We start from the raw sequence: 15,303 nt of genomic DNA, 5'->3' as shown, positions 1-15,303 counted from the left end.
GGAAGGTCTGATATGAGATTCCATCCATCCATCCATCGTCTACCGCTTATCCAGGATCCTCATCCCAACCGCTTCACACTCGGCTGCGAACCGATCCAGTAACTGCTGAAGGTCACAGACCGATGACGCCATCAGGACCACATCATCTGCAAAGAGCAGCGATGAGATCCTCAGGCCACCGAACTGCAACCCCTCTCCTCCACGACTACGTCTCGATATCCTGTCCATGAAAATTACAAACAGGATTGGTGATAAAGCGCAGCCCTGGCGGAGGCCAACATTCACTGGGAACGAGTCGAACTTACTGCCGAGTATCCAGACACAACTCTCGCTTTGGGCGTACAGGGATTGGATGGCCCTCAGAAGTGACCCCCTCACCCCATACTCCTGCAGTACCATATGTCATATGCCTTCTCCAGATCCACAAAACACATGTAGACCGGTTGGGCGTACTCCCAAGCCTCCTCCAGGATCCTTGCGAGAGTGAAGAGTTGGTCCGTTGTTCCACGTCCAGGATGGAATCCGCATTGTTCCTCTTCAATCAGAGGTTCGACTATCGGCCGAACCCTCCTTTCCAGCACCTTGGAGTAGACTTTACCGGGGAGGCTGAGAAATGTGATACCCCTGTACTTGGCACACACTCTCTGGTCCCCCTTTTTGAATAGGGGAACCACCACCCCGGTCTGCCACCCCCTAGGCACTGTCCCAGACTTCCACGCAATGTTGACGAGGCGTGTCAACCAAGACAGCCCCTCAACACCCAAAGCCTTCAGCATTTCTGGACGGATCTCATCAACCCCTGTGGCCTTTCCACTGTGCAGTTGTTCGACTACCTCAGTGACTTCCAACAGGGAAATTGACGATGGTCCCCCATCAGCTTCCAGCTCTGCCTCTACCATAGAGGGCGTGTTAGTTGGATTCAGGAGTTCCTCAAAGTGCTCCTTCCACCGCCCGATAACCTTCTCAGTCAAAGTCAGCAGGGTCCCACCCTTGCTGTACACAGCTTGGATGGTTCCCCGCTTCCCCCTCCTGAGGTTCCGGATGGTTTTCCAGAAGCACCTTGGTGCCGACCGAAAATCCTTCTCCGAACTTCTCCCACACCCGCTGCTTTGCCTCTGCCACGACAGAGGCTGCCACCTTTCGAGTCCATCGGTACCCTGCAACTGTTTCCAGAGTCCTCCCAGATAACATAACCCGGAAGGACTCCTTCAGTCGAACGGCTTCCCTGACCACCGGGGTCCACCACGGTGTTCGAGGGTTACTGCCCCTTGAGGCACCTAAAAGACCTTGAGACCACTGCTCCTCACCGCAGCTTCAGCAATAGAGGTTTTGAACATCGGCCACTCAGGTTCAATGCCCCCAACCTCCACAGAGATGTCTGAAAAGCTCCGCCGGAGGTGTGAGTTGAAGATCTCCCGGACAGGATCTTCCTCCAGACGTTCCCAGTTCACCCGCACTACCCGTTTGTGCTTACCAGGTCTGTCCAGAGTCTTCCCTCACCCCTTGATCCAACTCACCACCAGATGGTGATCAGTTGACAGCTCCGCCCCTCTCTTCACCCGAGTGTCCAAAACATGCGGCCTCAGATCAGATGATACGATCACAAAATCGATCATTGACCTTTGGCCTAGGGTGCTCTGGTACCACGTACACTTATGATCATCATTATGTTCGAACATGTTGTTTGTTATGGCCATTCCATGACTAGCACAGAAGTCCAACAACAAACGACCATTCGGGTTTAGGTCAGGGAGGCCGTTCCTACCAATCACGCCTCTCCAGGTGTATCCATCGTTTCCCACGTGCGCGTTAAAGTCCCCCAGCAAGACTACAGAGTCCCCTACTGGAGCCCCCTGCAGGGCTCCATTCAGGGTCTCCAACAAGGCTGAATACTCCGAACTGCAGTTTGGGGCATAGGCACAAACAACAGTCAGAGTTTTCCCCCCATAACCTGAAGGCGTAGGGAGGCGACCCTCTTGTCCACTGGGGTGAACTCCAACATAGCGGTGCTCAGCCGGGGGCTTGTGAGTATCCCCACACCCGCCCGACGCCTCACACCTTGGGCAACTCCGGAGAAAAATAGAGTCCAACCCCTATCCAGGAGTACGGTTCCAGAGCCAAGACTGTGCGTAGAGGTAAGCCCCACCAGATCCAACTGGTAGCGCTCCACCTCCCGCACTAGTTCCGGCTCCTTCCCCCACAGAGAGGTGATGTTCCACGTCCCCAGAGCCAGCCTCTGCTGCCCGGGTCTGGTCCGTCGAGGTCCCTGACCATCACTGCCACCCATGTGACAGTGCACCCGACCCCAGCGGTTTTTACCATGAGTGGTGGGCCCACAGGATGGATGGATGGGAGGCACCACGTAGCTTCTTCGGGCTGTGCCCGACCGGGCTCCGTGGCAAACCAGACCACCAGGCGCTCGCTGTCGGGCCCTCCCTCTGGGCCTGGTTCCAGACGGGGACCCCGGGCTTCCTCCGGGCAGGGTTTCTCCTTCTCTTTCCCTTTTTTTCATGAGGTCGTTTTGAACTATTCTTAGTCTGGCCCCTCGCCTGAGACCAATTTGACTTATTATATATCATATATGAATATTGTTAAAAATGGAAAGGGTTGATCCTCTGAGGAGCATGAATGTGCCAAATAAATTAAATGTAAAACTTCAAGAAGCTACAGTATATCTCAAAAGTGAGTACACCCTTTAGATTTTTGCAAATATTCTGTTATATCCTTTCAGGGGATAACATTATCCTACTGAAACTTTGATATAACTTAAAGTAGTCAGTGTGCTGCTTGAATAACAGTATAGATTTATTGTCCTTTGAAAATTACTCAGTACACAGCTGTTAATGTCTAAACAGCTGGCAACAAAAGTGAGTACACCCCATAGTGAACATGTCCTAATTGTGCCCAATGATGTTGTTTTCCCGCCCTGGTGTCATGTGACTCGTTAGTGTTACAAGGATTCAGGTGTAAATGATAAGCAGGGCTGTTAAATTTGGTGTTTTGGGCACAATTCTCTCTGAATGCTGGACAACATGGCACCTCATGGCAAGGAACTCTCTGAGCGGCTGAAAAAAAGGATTATTGCGCTTCACAAAGATGGCCTTGGCTATAAGAAGATTGCCAACACCATGAAAATGAGTTGCAGCACAGTGGCTAAGATCATACAGCGGTTTTCCAGGACAGGTTCCACTCGGAACAGGCCTCGCCAGGGTCGACCAAAGAAGTTGAGTCCACGTGCTCAGCGTCATATCCAGAGGTTGGTTTCCAAAAATAGACGTGCGAGTGCTTCCAGCATTGCTGCAGAGGTTGCAGAAGTGGGATGTCAGCCTGTCAGTGCCCAGACCATACGCCGCACACTGCATCAAATCGGTTTGTATGGCCGTCGCCCCAGACAGAAGCCCCTTCTGAAACCGATGCATAAGAAAGCCCGCAAACAGTTTGCTGAAGACAATGAATCCAAGAACATGAGTTACTGGAACCATGTCCTGTGGTCTGATGAGACCAAAATAAACCTGTTTGGGTCAGATGGTGTCCGGCGTGTGTGGCGGCACCCTGGTGAGGAGTACCAAGACAAATGTGTTTTGCCTACAGTCAAGCATGGTGGTGGCAGCATCATGGTCTGGGGCTGCATGAGTGCTGCCGGCACTGGGGAGCTGCATTTCATTGAGGGACACATGAATTCCAATATATACTGTGACATCCTGCAGCAGAGCATGATCCCCTCTCTTCGGAAACTGGGCCGTAGGGCAGTTTTCCAACATGATAATGACCCTAAACACACCTCCAAGATGACAACGGCCTTGCTGAAGAAGCTGAAGGTTAAGGTGATGGACTGGCCAAGTATGTCTCCAGACCTAAACCCAATTGAGCACATGTGGGGCATCCTCAAGAGGAAGGTGGAGGAGTGCAAGGTGTCCAACATCCGTGCGCTCCGTGATGTCGTCGTGGAGGAGTGGAAGAAGATTCCAGAAGCAACCTGTGCAGCTCTGGTGAATTCCATGCCCAGGAGGGTTAAAGCAGTGCTAGATAACAATGGTGGTCACACAAAATATTGACACTTTGGGCACAATTTAGACATGTTCACTATGGGGTGTACTCACTTTTGTTGCCAGCTGTTTAGACATTAACAGCTGTGTACTGAGTAATTTTCAAAGGACAATAAATCTATACTGTTATTCAAGCAGCACACTGACTACTTTAAGTTATATCAAAGTTTCAGTAGGATAATGTTATCCCCTGAAAGGATATAACAGAATATTTGCAAAAATCTAAAGGGTGTACTCACTTTTGAGATATACTGTATTTCCAAATAAAAAGGCCAGAAAGTAATTTAAAATATCAGGAATCATCCTCAGGGGACCATGAATACCCAGAAATGTCCTGACAAATTAGCCAGCTAAGATTTCTTTCTACGAATCAAAGTGTGGGCAGACAGAGACATTGACTGGTATTATTTCCTCAGCCTTTAAAAGCTCATATCATTCAAACCTTATATTCATTTCCTAATTTCCTGTCTTCCTTGCTGTCTCTCTCCTCCCCACAAACACCTGCAGAAGTAGCTCGTAATGACACCTGCCCTGAGCTCCCAGAGATCTCTAATGGCTGGAAGAGTACATCTCACCCTGAGCTGGTTCAGGGCACCGTGGTGACCTACCAGTGTTACCCTAGTTATCAGGTGGTGGGCGCCGAGCTGCTCATGTGCCAATGGGACCTCACCTGGAGCGGCGACCTACCCAGCTGTGAGAGAGGTCAGTACAAAAACACCACCACTGATTCATCCACTTGAGACGGGAAAGATGGTAGACACAGATTTAGTACCCGAGAGTGTCCCTCTTGCTTTCAGCACCAACAGGGAATACATGAAGGAGATAATTTTGGTAGATCATTTCAGATAAATACAACAATCTGGTAATGTTTTCAGATGGGTTTGTATGTCTTTTTGTCCGTCTGGATTACGAAAAAACTACTGGCCTACTTTCACTTTCATTATAGAAAAACTAATTTTTTCTTTTTATTGTTTTCTTTCTTCCACCCAATGGCTCTTCTACACTGCCCTGCGCTCTCACTAAAGCATACACCCCACTCCATTAGCTCTAACACTTGTTGTCTTATTTGTTGTTTGTTTTTCCCTGTCATGTTAATGCTGTCATGTCACATGTACACATGTACTATGTATTGTCTATTCTCACCTTCACAAAATAAATACAAAAGTAATAATAATAATAATAATAATAATAATAATAATAATAATAATAATAATAATAATAATAATAATTGGCCTGGCTCAGGTCTGTGCTCTCTGAGTGCCATTCTATTTTTTTGGTTCAGTTCTAATGTTAAATCTAAACCTTATTCTTAAGCTTTCGGGGACTTGCCAGTTAGCCTCGACATTATCTATTCATCATGAGATGATGGTCATGAGCTCTGACGGCTCACATGTCACTGTGTAACTCTAGCACAGAACAGGCAGAAACTCACAAGCACGACTCAAGTCAGCAAGTTAAGAGCAAGCTCAAAATCTTTAATACAATAAACAGGCAGAGGTCAAAACCAGGCAGGTAAACAAGGGAGGCAAACTTAACCAGGCAGACGAAGAATCAGTCTGGAAAATCAGGCAAGCAGGAACAGACGGGTTAGTACAAGGAATGCTTTGCATGGTGCAACTAGAATGGCACGCAGAGAGCGCAGGCAAGGCCACCGGTGCATTCACACACTCCTATGATGGTCCAAATTCCGAGTTTAGAAGTCCTTCTTCTGACTTCGGTTTGTTTATGAGCTTCCAGCCGTAATGTGAAGATGTGTTGTATTTTATTGTTCAGAGCGTTTTAAACAACACGTTGATATCTGTTTCAGAATTGTCGTTCAGGCTTAAAGAGGTGTTCACATATTCAGACTCCTCAATAATTAGAATCACAATGTTAACAAAAGTGAAAAATAATTATTGTATCCACACAGTGATTCGGATCTTCCCTAAAAGTTTAGTTTTTTCGGAATCCTGCTGACAAACAGACAGACAAACCAAACCAAAAACACAACCTCCTTGGTGGTAGCCTGTATATGTAGTACTTTGGCAATCAGGGAAACATCAAGCAGGTGAGTGAGTGGGAGCAGCAGGTCGGCTGGTGAAACTGGGGTTATGAGCGGGCAGGTGGGCATGGCAGGGTCTGAAATTAAAAGAATGTTAGCAACAGGGAAAGCCAGGCAGGAAGAATGAATGAATGAGAGATCAGGAAGGATCCTGACAAACTGACTGTCAATTGAGAGTCCTGTCATCGAGGTCAAATTAAAACAATCCAGGAGGGCTGCAAAAACAATTAAGTCTATTTTTTCTAATTAATCAATTAATTAAAAAGTCTATAAAATGTCAGAAAACAGTGTAAAATGTCATTGTGATTTTCCAAAGCCCAAGGTGATGTCTTTAGATTGCTTGTTTTGTCCGACCATCGTTTCAAAACTTGCTCATATTCAGTTAAGCGATATGAAACGCAAATCCTCATAGTCAAAAAGATGGAATCAGCAAATGTTAAGGTTAAGGTCCAGAGATAAACGATGAGCTGAAACTCACTATAAAGCTCCGTAAAGCCGAGGGGAGCAGCAGATTCAGCTGATTATTCTCTGGAGGTTCATCACTAAGAGCAACCTATTTCACATTGTTTTCACATTGTCATCTAATACTTTCTTATTATAAAAATGTGTTTTGGAGGAAAAATGTTAAGCCATCATTGTTAAATTCCAGGGCTATGTTTAAAATCACTCCCTATATATATCCATCCATCCATCCATCGTCTACCGCTTATCCGGGATCGGGTCGCGGGGGCAGCAGCTCCAGTAAGGAACCCCAATCTTCCCTTCTCCGGGCCACATCCTCCAGCTCCGACTGGGGGATCCTGAGGCGTTCCCAGGCCAGTGAGGAGATATAATCTTTCCACCGAGTCCTGGGTCTTCCCCGGGGTCCTCCCAGCTGGACGTGCCTGGAACACCTCCCTAGGCTGGCGCCCAGGTGGCATCCTTACTAGATGCCCGAACCACCTCAACTGGCTCCTTTCAACGTAAAGGAGCAGCGGCTCTACTCAGAGTCTCTCACGGATGGCTGAGCTTCTCACCCTATCTCTAAGGGAGACGCCAGCCACCCGTCTGAGAAAACCCATTTCGGCCGCTTGTACCCGTGATCTCGTTCTTTCGGTCATGACCCAGCCTTCATGACCATAGGTGAGGGTAGGAACGAAGATCGACCGGTAGATTGAGAGCTTTGCCTTCTGGCTCAGCTCTCTTTTCGTCACAACGGTGCAGTAAAGTGACTGTAATACCGCCCCCGCTGCTCCGATTCTCCGGCCAATCTCTCGCTCCATTGTCCCCTCACTCGCGAACAAGACCCCGAGGTACTTGAACTCCTTCACTTGGGGTAATGGCTCATTCCCTACCCGGAGTAGGCAATCCACCGGTTTCCTGCTGAGCCTGTATTTACATTTTATTAGTGTCAAAATCATTATTGAGAATAACGTATATCCACTATATACCGTAATCCCTTCAAAATATCATTGGCATGTACATTACAATGCAATTTCAGTGGTGACACAAAATATTTTTTCTTTAATGTCCAAATTCTCAATTTACTGCTCACTAATTCACACATATTAAAGTATGGAGTGTCCGTTGTATAGATATTACTGAAAAAATTAAGGAGGGAGGGATTTCAGACAAAGCACAGTTATCTATGAGCACTCAGTCTACACTTTTCAATCATAGCTTGATCACAGAGACTTTCCAACACGCCTCGTATGCACCACCTTACTGTAATGTAGCACAAGAAGAATGACTGATGGTTTGTCAGAGAGAATTTTTTCTGTCACATCTAATCTGCACCTAAGCCCTAAAACCAATTTCTATGAGTACAGCAGTCACTTTATGGAGGTGAGTGAAGGCACAATGACTTGACATGGCGAAACAGGCCTCAGGTCTGGTCTGGTTTTCATTAGGTTATTACGAGGGCTGTCAATCCAAAAGATTAAACGCATGATTGTTCATAGTTAATCGCAAAGTAGTCGCACATTTGTATCTGTTTAAAATGTATCTAAAGGATATTTTTTTTTACTATTTTGTATTTGATGCTATTATCAACATGGAAGTGAACAAATATGCTCGCTTTATGCAAATGTGTGTGTATTTATTGTTGAAAATCAATTAACAACACATAAACAATGACAAACCCTCCCAGGTATTGCTTTTATGGATGTCCCCATGAAAGAAATGTAGTAGTTATTACCAATACCAGTTAAATTCTACGATTCTCCTAACCCAATTTAATACTAAATAAAAAAAGGAATGATTATATTTATATGCAAACAGCTGACAGCTAACGTTAACTAGCACTTGGCTTCAAAATTGGCTTCATAACCCAGCCTGCATTGAATGCGTTAAAAAAAACACTAGTGGCGTTAAAACAAATATTCGCTAACATAATATTTTCGCGTTAACGTTGACAGTCCTTGTTATTACACAAAAGCAGTCACACACACACACACACACACAGACAAACAAACAAACAAGCAGGTGCCACGGAGCAGCCCCACTGGCAGCAGACGGGGACCTCGGCTCCAGCATGGCTGACTTCCACACTGTGTTTGTGGCCTCTCCTGCTGGAAGCAGGGACAGACATAACTCATTTCCTAATCCCGCCTCTGTAGGCTCATGTAACCTGGCTCAGACAAACAGAGCTGGACTGAGCCCTGATACTCATGATTGAACTGAATCATGGGGTTTTTAATGCTCTATGCGGACTTCCTATACTGACTGAGTAGGCAACTCTTCTTTTATAAGATCCAAATCTTATCTACAGTAACTTTATTTAATGTCGATTGTATTTTGCATTTGCAGATAATGTCCATAATATAATGCACATTTAGCACATTAAGCATTTAAAGCACCAGTTCCCAGGTCACAGGTTGCATGTGTCTTTCAGCTGTTTTCAGAGTTCTAAAAAGGTGAAACTTTCCAGTGTTTCACAAAAAAAAGAAAGATTTGAAAAATGTTTACATTTGCTTTTGTTTTTCTGCCTTCCAGGCAACCTTTGGTCATTCAATTGCATCAAAATAAACTAGCAGTCTAATAGTCTTTAGGGAGGTAATCTTGGCACAGACGCGAGTGGCAGCCTCTCCAGTAGCTCCGTGTTTTTCGTGTTGTTTTAGCACTTTAGTTGATTTATTTAATTAGAATTTTCTGTGGTACAGAACTTTATATATCCTATGGACATTGTATTTTACGATAAGCAACAAAGCGGCGGGAAACTTGTTTTTTCAAGGGAGAAGCTGCTTTCACTTCGCACAATGGGGCAAGCCAGCATAGTTCACCCCATACCGGAGGAGCTGAGACGGGCGTATCGAGGCTGCAGAGCTGGAGCGAAGGTAAAGGCTAAGCTAGCGGCGAAGCGGTGGAAGTACAAGCCCTCTGTTCCATCGATAGTCATGGGGAATGTGAACTGTTTAACCAACAAGACTGACGCGTTGGCTGCCCTTGTGAGGAACGGCAGGACATACAGGGAGAGCAGTTTACTGTGCCTCTCTGAAACATGGCTAACAGCTAACGGTCCGGACGCTAACGTGGACCTACCAGGATTCACCACAGTGAGAGCGGACAGGGACGCTAAATGTAGTGGTAAGCGTAAAGGAGGAGGACTCGCAGTGTTTATTAACAATAGATGGTGTAACCAAGGACATGTTACGGTTAAGGAGACTACTTGTGAAAGGGACATTGAGCTGCTTGCTGTAGGTCTAAGACCATATTACATGCCTCGGGAATTTTCGCACGCCATTGTTGTTTGTGTTTACATCCCTCCACGTGCACACGCAGAGACCGCGTGTGACGTCATTCACTGTACCATCGCTAGACTGCAAACTCAACACCCAGAAGTTTTCATTGCCATCTCAGGAGACTTCAATCATGTAACACTACCAGACTTTCATCAGTTTGTAAGCTGCCCCACCAGGAAGAACAGGACATTAGACCTCCTGTATGCTAATGTGAAGGGTGCTTACACTGCCACCCCCCTTCCCCCACTGGGGAAGTCTGATCACAACCTAGTGCTGCTGAAACCACAATGCAAACCAAGGATCCAGACACAACCACACGTTCCTTTAGGAAGTGGTCTCCGGAGGCAGAGGAGGCTCTGAGAGACTGTTTTGAGTCTACTGACTGGAGCGTCCTGCAAGAGCCACATGGTGAGGACATTGAGGGGTTGTCACACTGTATCACTGACTACCTGAACTTCTGTATGGATGTTGTGGTTCCCATATAAACTGTAAGCGGCTTCCCTAACAACAAACCCTAGATCACCAGCAATGTCAAGGACATCCTTAACAGGAAGAAGAGGGCATTCAAGGAGGGAGACCAGGAAGAGCTGAAGCGCGTACAGGGGGAGCTCAAGGTTCAACTGAGAGAGGCAAAGGAGGATTATACAAGGAAAGTAGAGCAGAAGCTGCGAGACAACAACATGAGGGAGGACTGGGACGGCATGAAAACCATCACAGGCTGCAAGAAGAAGGGTAGCAACACAACAGAAGGGGATGCTGTGAGAGCAAACCAGCTCAACCTGTTCTATAACAGGTTTGATAGCCCAGCTGTTGCAGTCAGGAGTCCGACACTGTGGTCAGCAGCACTGGAGCGCCACAGGGGACGGTACTCTCCCCTGTCTTGTTCACCTTCTACACCTCTGACTTCCAGCACAACTCTGAGCTCTGCCACATGCAGAAATACTCAGATGACACTGTGATCGTCGGCTGTGTCAAGCATGGACAAGAGGGGGAGTACAGGAGCCTGGTGGAGGACTTTGTGAGGTGGTCCAAGTCGAACCATCTGCAGTTGAACACCTCCAAGACCAAGGAGATGGTGGTGGATTTCCAAAGGATCAGGCCACACCTGCAACCTGTGTCCACCGAGTGGGTCGACGTGGAGGTGGTCAGGTCCTACAAATATCTGGGGCTGCAGCTTGACGACATGCTGGACTGGATGGCAAATATGGACACTCTTCATAAGAAAGGGCAGAGTCGTCTGTACTTCCTGAGAAGGCTGGAGTCCTTCAAAATCTGCAAATAACTGCTGTTGATGTTCTACCAGTCTGTGGTGGCCAGCGCTCTCTTCTATGCTGTGGTGTGTTGGGGAGGAAGCAGCAAGAAGAGGGATGCTGGGCGGCTGGACAGACTGGTGAGGAGGGCTGGCTCTGTAGTGGACACAGAGCTGGACTCCCTGGTGACAGTAGCAGAGAGAAGGACCCTTGATAAACTGTCATCCATCCTGGACAACGCCCACCACCCTCTGCACAGGACATTCACCAGGCAGAGGAGCGTGTTCAGCGGCAGACTGCTGTCCCTGTCCTGCTCCACAGACGGGCTCAATAACTCTTTTGTCCCCTAGACTATACAACTCCTCTCAGTGATGGCCGGGGATTCCAACTTTGCAATTATTTATAATAGTCTGTATTTTTACATTTGTATTTATAATGTACAGCCTTTATCGCTTATTTTAAATTTTATTTGTACTTACTTTTTAATGGAGGGAGGGGGGATCTATCTATCTATCTAACTAACTAACTAACTAATACATTGCCGTGAACAGACTGCTATTCATTTGTCACTAGAGTAATGCTGTTGAGAGTGCATGTGGATTAAAGCGAGACTGCAGCCACTATGTCCACGGGTAACACTTATAAATGCTAAAACATTGTAGCAAGGTGTATAACGTTAGCAAACGTATAAACCATTATCCACTACACAGCAACATCGATCTAAAATGTGTTTACATTAGCCACAATAAGCTACTGGTCATACCAGGCCAAGAAGACTGCAGTCTATTGAATTGAACAAGGTTGTGTTTTATTCGGAAGAGGAAAATGTCATGCAAGTGACACATTCAAAACTGCATTACCTCACAACAATGATGTAACTGACATGTAATATAAGAACAAATATGTTGTTGTCGAACTCAAGCAATTGTTCTTTGCAATGTGTGCAACAAAAACATTCAGAAATCTAAAACTGTATAGCATGCTTTGGAAAAAATGCTGTGTAAAGTATATAAGTTTATACTGAAAAATGTGTTACTAGGGTTACTTGCATTGGCAGGCTTTTTGGAGCTTCAAGGATTGTTCTCCACCATTGGAAGAGATGGCTTGTGTTTGATACTTGGTTAGAATGATAGACAATGTCTCTTTTGATGCTTCAATCTCCAGGGTTGATAATCAAGGGAAGTTTTATGAAATCTGGTCTCTTTTTTTCATAACATAACATGAATTATTTGAATATTTTGTTATAATGAAAATGTACTTAATTTATGTTGTATTTATTTTATATTGCGACTTTATCCTGTATTTACTTACTGCAAATGTTTCATTTTGTGTTAAATTATAATGTCATCTCAGCTGGTTTTGTCTTAATAATAACCTTAATAATGCTCAGCTTCTTTGCTCATACATTGATCCATATTTGCTATCTACCATCTATTATCCCTTTTCATTTGCAGACCAGCTGGGTTGGTAAACATGGACATGAATTGTACTATTTGCTGATGTTGAGTTAAAGGAAGACAGAAAATGTTGGTTGACAATAACCAACCTTCTGTCTTTGTCTGTCCATCCAGTGGTGTCTTGCTCTGACCCTGGGAAGGTGGAGCACAGCAGGCGGGTGCTGTCAGGTCCCCATTTCACCGTGGCTTCAACCATCCAGTACATCTGCAACAAGGGCTTCTCTCTGTCTGGAAACAGCCTGCTTACCTGCTTCAATCGAGGGTCCTCAGGCCCCAAGTGGAACCAGAAGCTGCCTAGATGTCTGCGTACGTACAAGTTAAAGATGTTCCCAAGGCCTACGTAGTTACACAAGAAGAAATTATGAAAAACTAAAATTCTATTTGATTTTGACAGCCAGCCTGCTTGTCTGATCACTATCGCCCACTTTATGCGATGATTGGCCAGGTGTGTGAGTAGTAGGCAGGACACTAGTAATGCTTTAGGGCAGTGGTCTTCACTATTTTTTACACGAGAGCCACATTGATAGGACAAAGTCAATAGGAGAGCCACTTTTACTGCAAAGTATGAAAAGCTACATCCAGTTATAAAAAGCCTGTCTGCTTATTAATCATCCCACCCAGAACATACAATATGCAATGCAGCCAAACAATGCATTCAATAAAAACAGGATTAGCTCAATACTGGGATGATGTTGTCAAACTCTGCAAACAATATTTCTGCTGAAGCCAAAAAGCAGTGTTTCACAATTTTTGAGTCTGAGAAGGTTTTTTTGCCCGAGCCAAAATCCATGCGATCTCAAAAGATGCCTCAGTTAATCGTTCAGCTGTATTAGTTGTCCTGTGTATGAGTATTTGTTTTTACATTACATTACAGTTCATTTAGCTGACGCTTTTGTCCAAAGTGACGTACAAAAAGTGCAAACGATCATGGAGATACAACTCCGAACAGCAAGAATCTTGTAAGTGCAATAGCTTCAAATAGGTACAATCGTATAAGTGAACACTGTCTTCAAATAAGCCAGTTTGAAGTGCTACATAAGTGCAACATACAGAAACAATAGAATACAGATTCAACTATTAGCTATAAATAAGCCAAACCAGAGAAGAAAGGTGCTCTATTTTATTTACTAATTTCACTTCCAGGTTCGTTGAATTTTGGATGCGTCGTTTAGAATTGCGGCTCCAAATGACTTCGCTTGAAACCAGAGCAGGTTTGTTTGTATATTAAACACAAAGGGTTCGACTCGTGGAGGACAAATAAAAATTCCTCTGTCCACTTGTCTTGAAATTTCCTTTACTCGTCTTGTATGGCTCGTACCTTTCTTTTTCTTTTTTAACGGGAGCAGCTGTTGTCTATCCACAAACCACATCTCCATCATCTTCCGCTCGATTTGCGGTTGTTGAATGCGCCTAAACCAAATCAGAATTTTCCTCGTTTGTCACGCTTTTGTTTCTGTCCACCTGGTGTGCAACTTTTTTTATAAGAAATCGATCAATTTTAGGTCTGTAGAAAAACGTGCTAACTAGCATGAAATGGTGAAACGAGTCGACCGCCGGAGCCAAGCTATCGCAAGTATGAAGTGCCAGGTTGGTCGTAGTATCCTCCAATTTAAATGCTCCAATTTAGCGATATAAATCATTTTTAAGCAAATGTCCATATTCGTAAGCATGCATATGATAACATATTTTTAATGACCTTAAGTTTATTTATTTATATACTAGACCACCACGTATCTACCCGTCCAAGAGCACATTCACCAATGTAGTGCTGATAGACCACCAAAACTCAGTCAGTGTTCCGCTGAGCAAGTTTAAATATCTTGTTTCTGGTCTATATTTGCATCTTTTATCAATTATTATTATCAATTATTTTATTATTATTTGTAGTCTAATAGAGCAGACACTGTTTTAATGGGTTATATGTAATAGCCCTGCTTGTTTTAGTGTTTTTAATGAAATATCTGTATTGACTGCATAATCATATCTATCACCCCTTTATTTAGCTCACTGTGAGCCACAGGAAGCTCAAATGGAGTGTGCACCATATGTATGAGTATCTCAATTTGTGCAAATTATATCAACATTGAGGCTACACAAATGCTGAGACAAGACGGCTTTGTGTACATCTGACTACTACAAGATACTATGTTGTGTGCACAAGATGAAAAGAAAACATATTTTTGGACTTTAGGGCTCTATAGACCAAAGATAGGGCCGGAATGTGTACTTAATGTGTTTGTACATGTGTTTAGTTTAGTTTATTGTAGGGTTCCCATTAGCTGTGCCCTACAGCCCAGCTCGTCTTCTGGGGGTCCAGATTAGCTTCAGGGTCACGCAGTGTGGAGATTTCTCTGCATCTTTGTGTAACTTCAATGTTAATATCATTTAAGCACAAAGCTGACTGAGATGTTGTTAAATTCTTTCTATAACTACGCATCTTTTCTACAATTAGACAAACTTTTCCCACAGGTTTCCACAGGGTGATATACAACCTCTGTTGCCGGCGTAGGGGCATTTATAGGATTCGAGGACAATGGAGGTTTAGCCTTCACCTCTGTAAGGGGATCCTCCGCTGGGGATTTTTTGATAAACAAGCTCTATTTTGATGCTTCATTATTCTTATTGACGTACGAAGTACATGTCTTTATCATAATATTATGTAACAGGCACATGTCTTGTGCTTGGTTAGAGGAGAGAGGGGGTATTGCAGATGCAAAGACATATTATCCACAACTTTTACAATTTTAGTGGTAGTCAACGTTAGCTTGGTTCAATAGAACATTAGCATAG

At 44.7% G+C, this 15,303-nt stretch overlaps 1 protein-coding gene across 1 annotated transcript in view; it reads left to right on the top strand.

The window, feature by feature from the left end:
- The window catches only part of LOC115017349 (seizure protein 6 homolog), a 182,432-nt gene that overhangs the window by 156,911 nt on the left and 10,218 nt on the right, over positions 1-15,303 (top strand). Inside the window, exons 7-8 of the mRNA XM_029445695.1 lie at positions 4,554-4,748; positions 12,628-12,819. Coding sequence (XP_029301555.1) covers positions 4,554-4,748; positions 12,628-12,819 — 387 coding nt within the window. The remainder of the gene's footprint in view (positions 1-4,553; positions 4,749-12,627; positions 12,820-15,303) is intronic.

The sequence above is a fragment of the Cottoperca gobio genome, chromosome 13, assembly GCF_900634415.1.
Source record: "Cottoperca gobio chromosome 13, fCotGob3.1, whole genome shotgun sequence".
NCBI classification, from domain to species: domain Eukaryota; kingdom Metazoa; phylum Chordata; class Actinopteri; order Perciformes; family Bovichtidae; genus Cottoperca; species Cottoperca gobio.
Note: the sequence above shows the minus strand (reverse complement) of the source record. Positions and strands in the feature narration are given on the sequence as shown.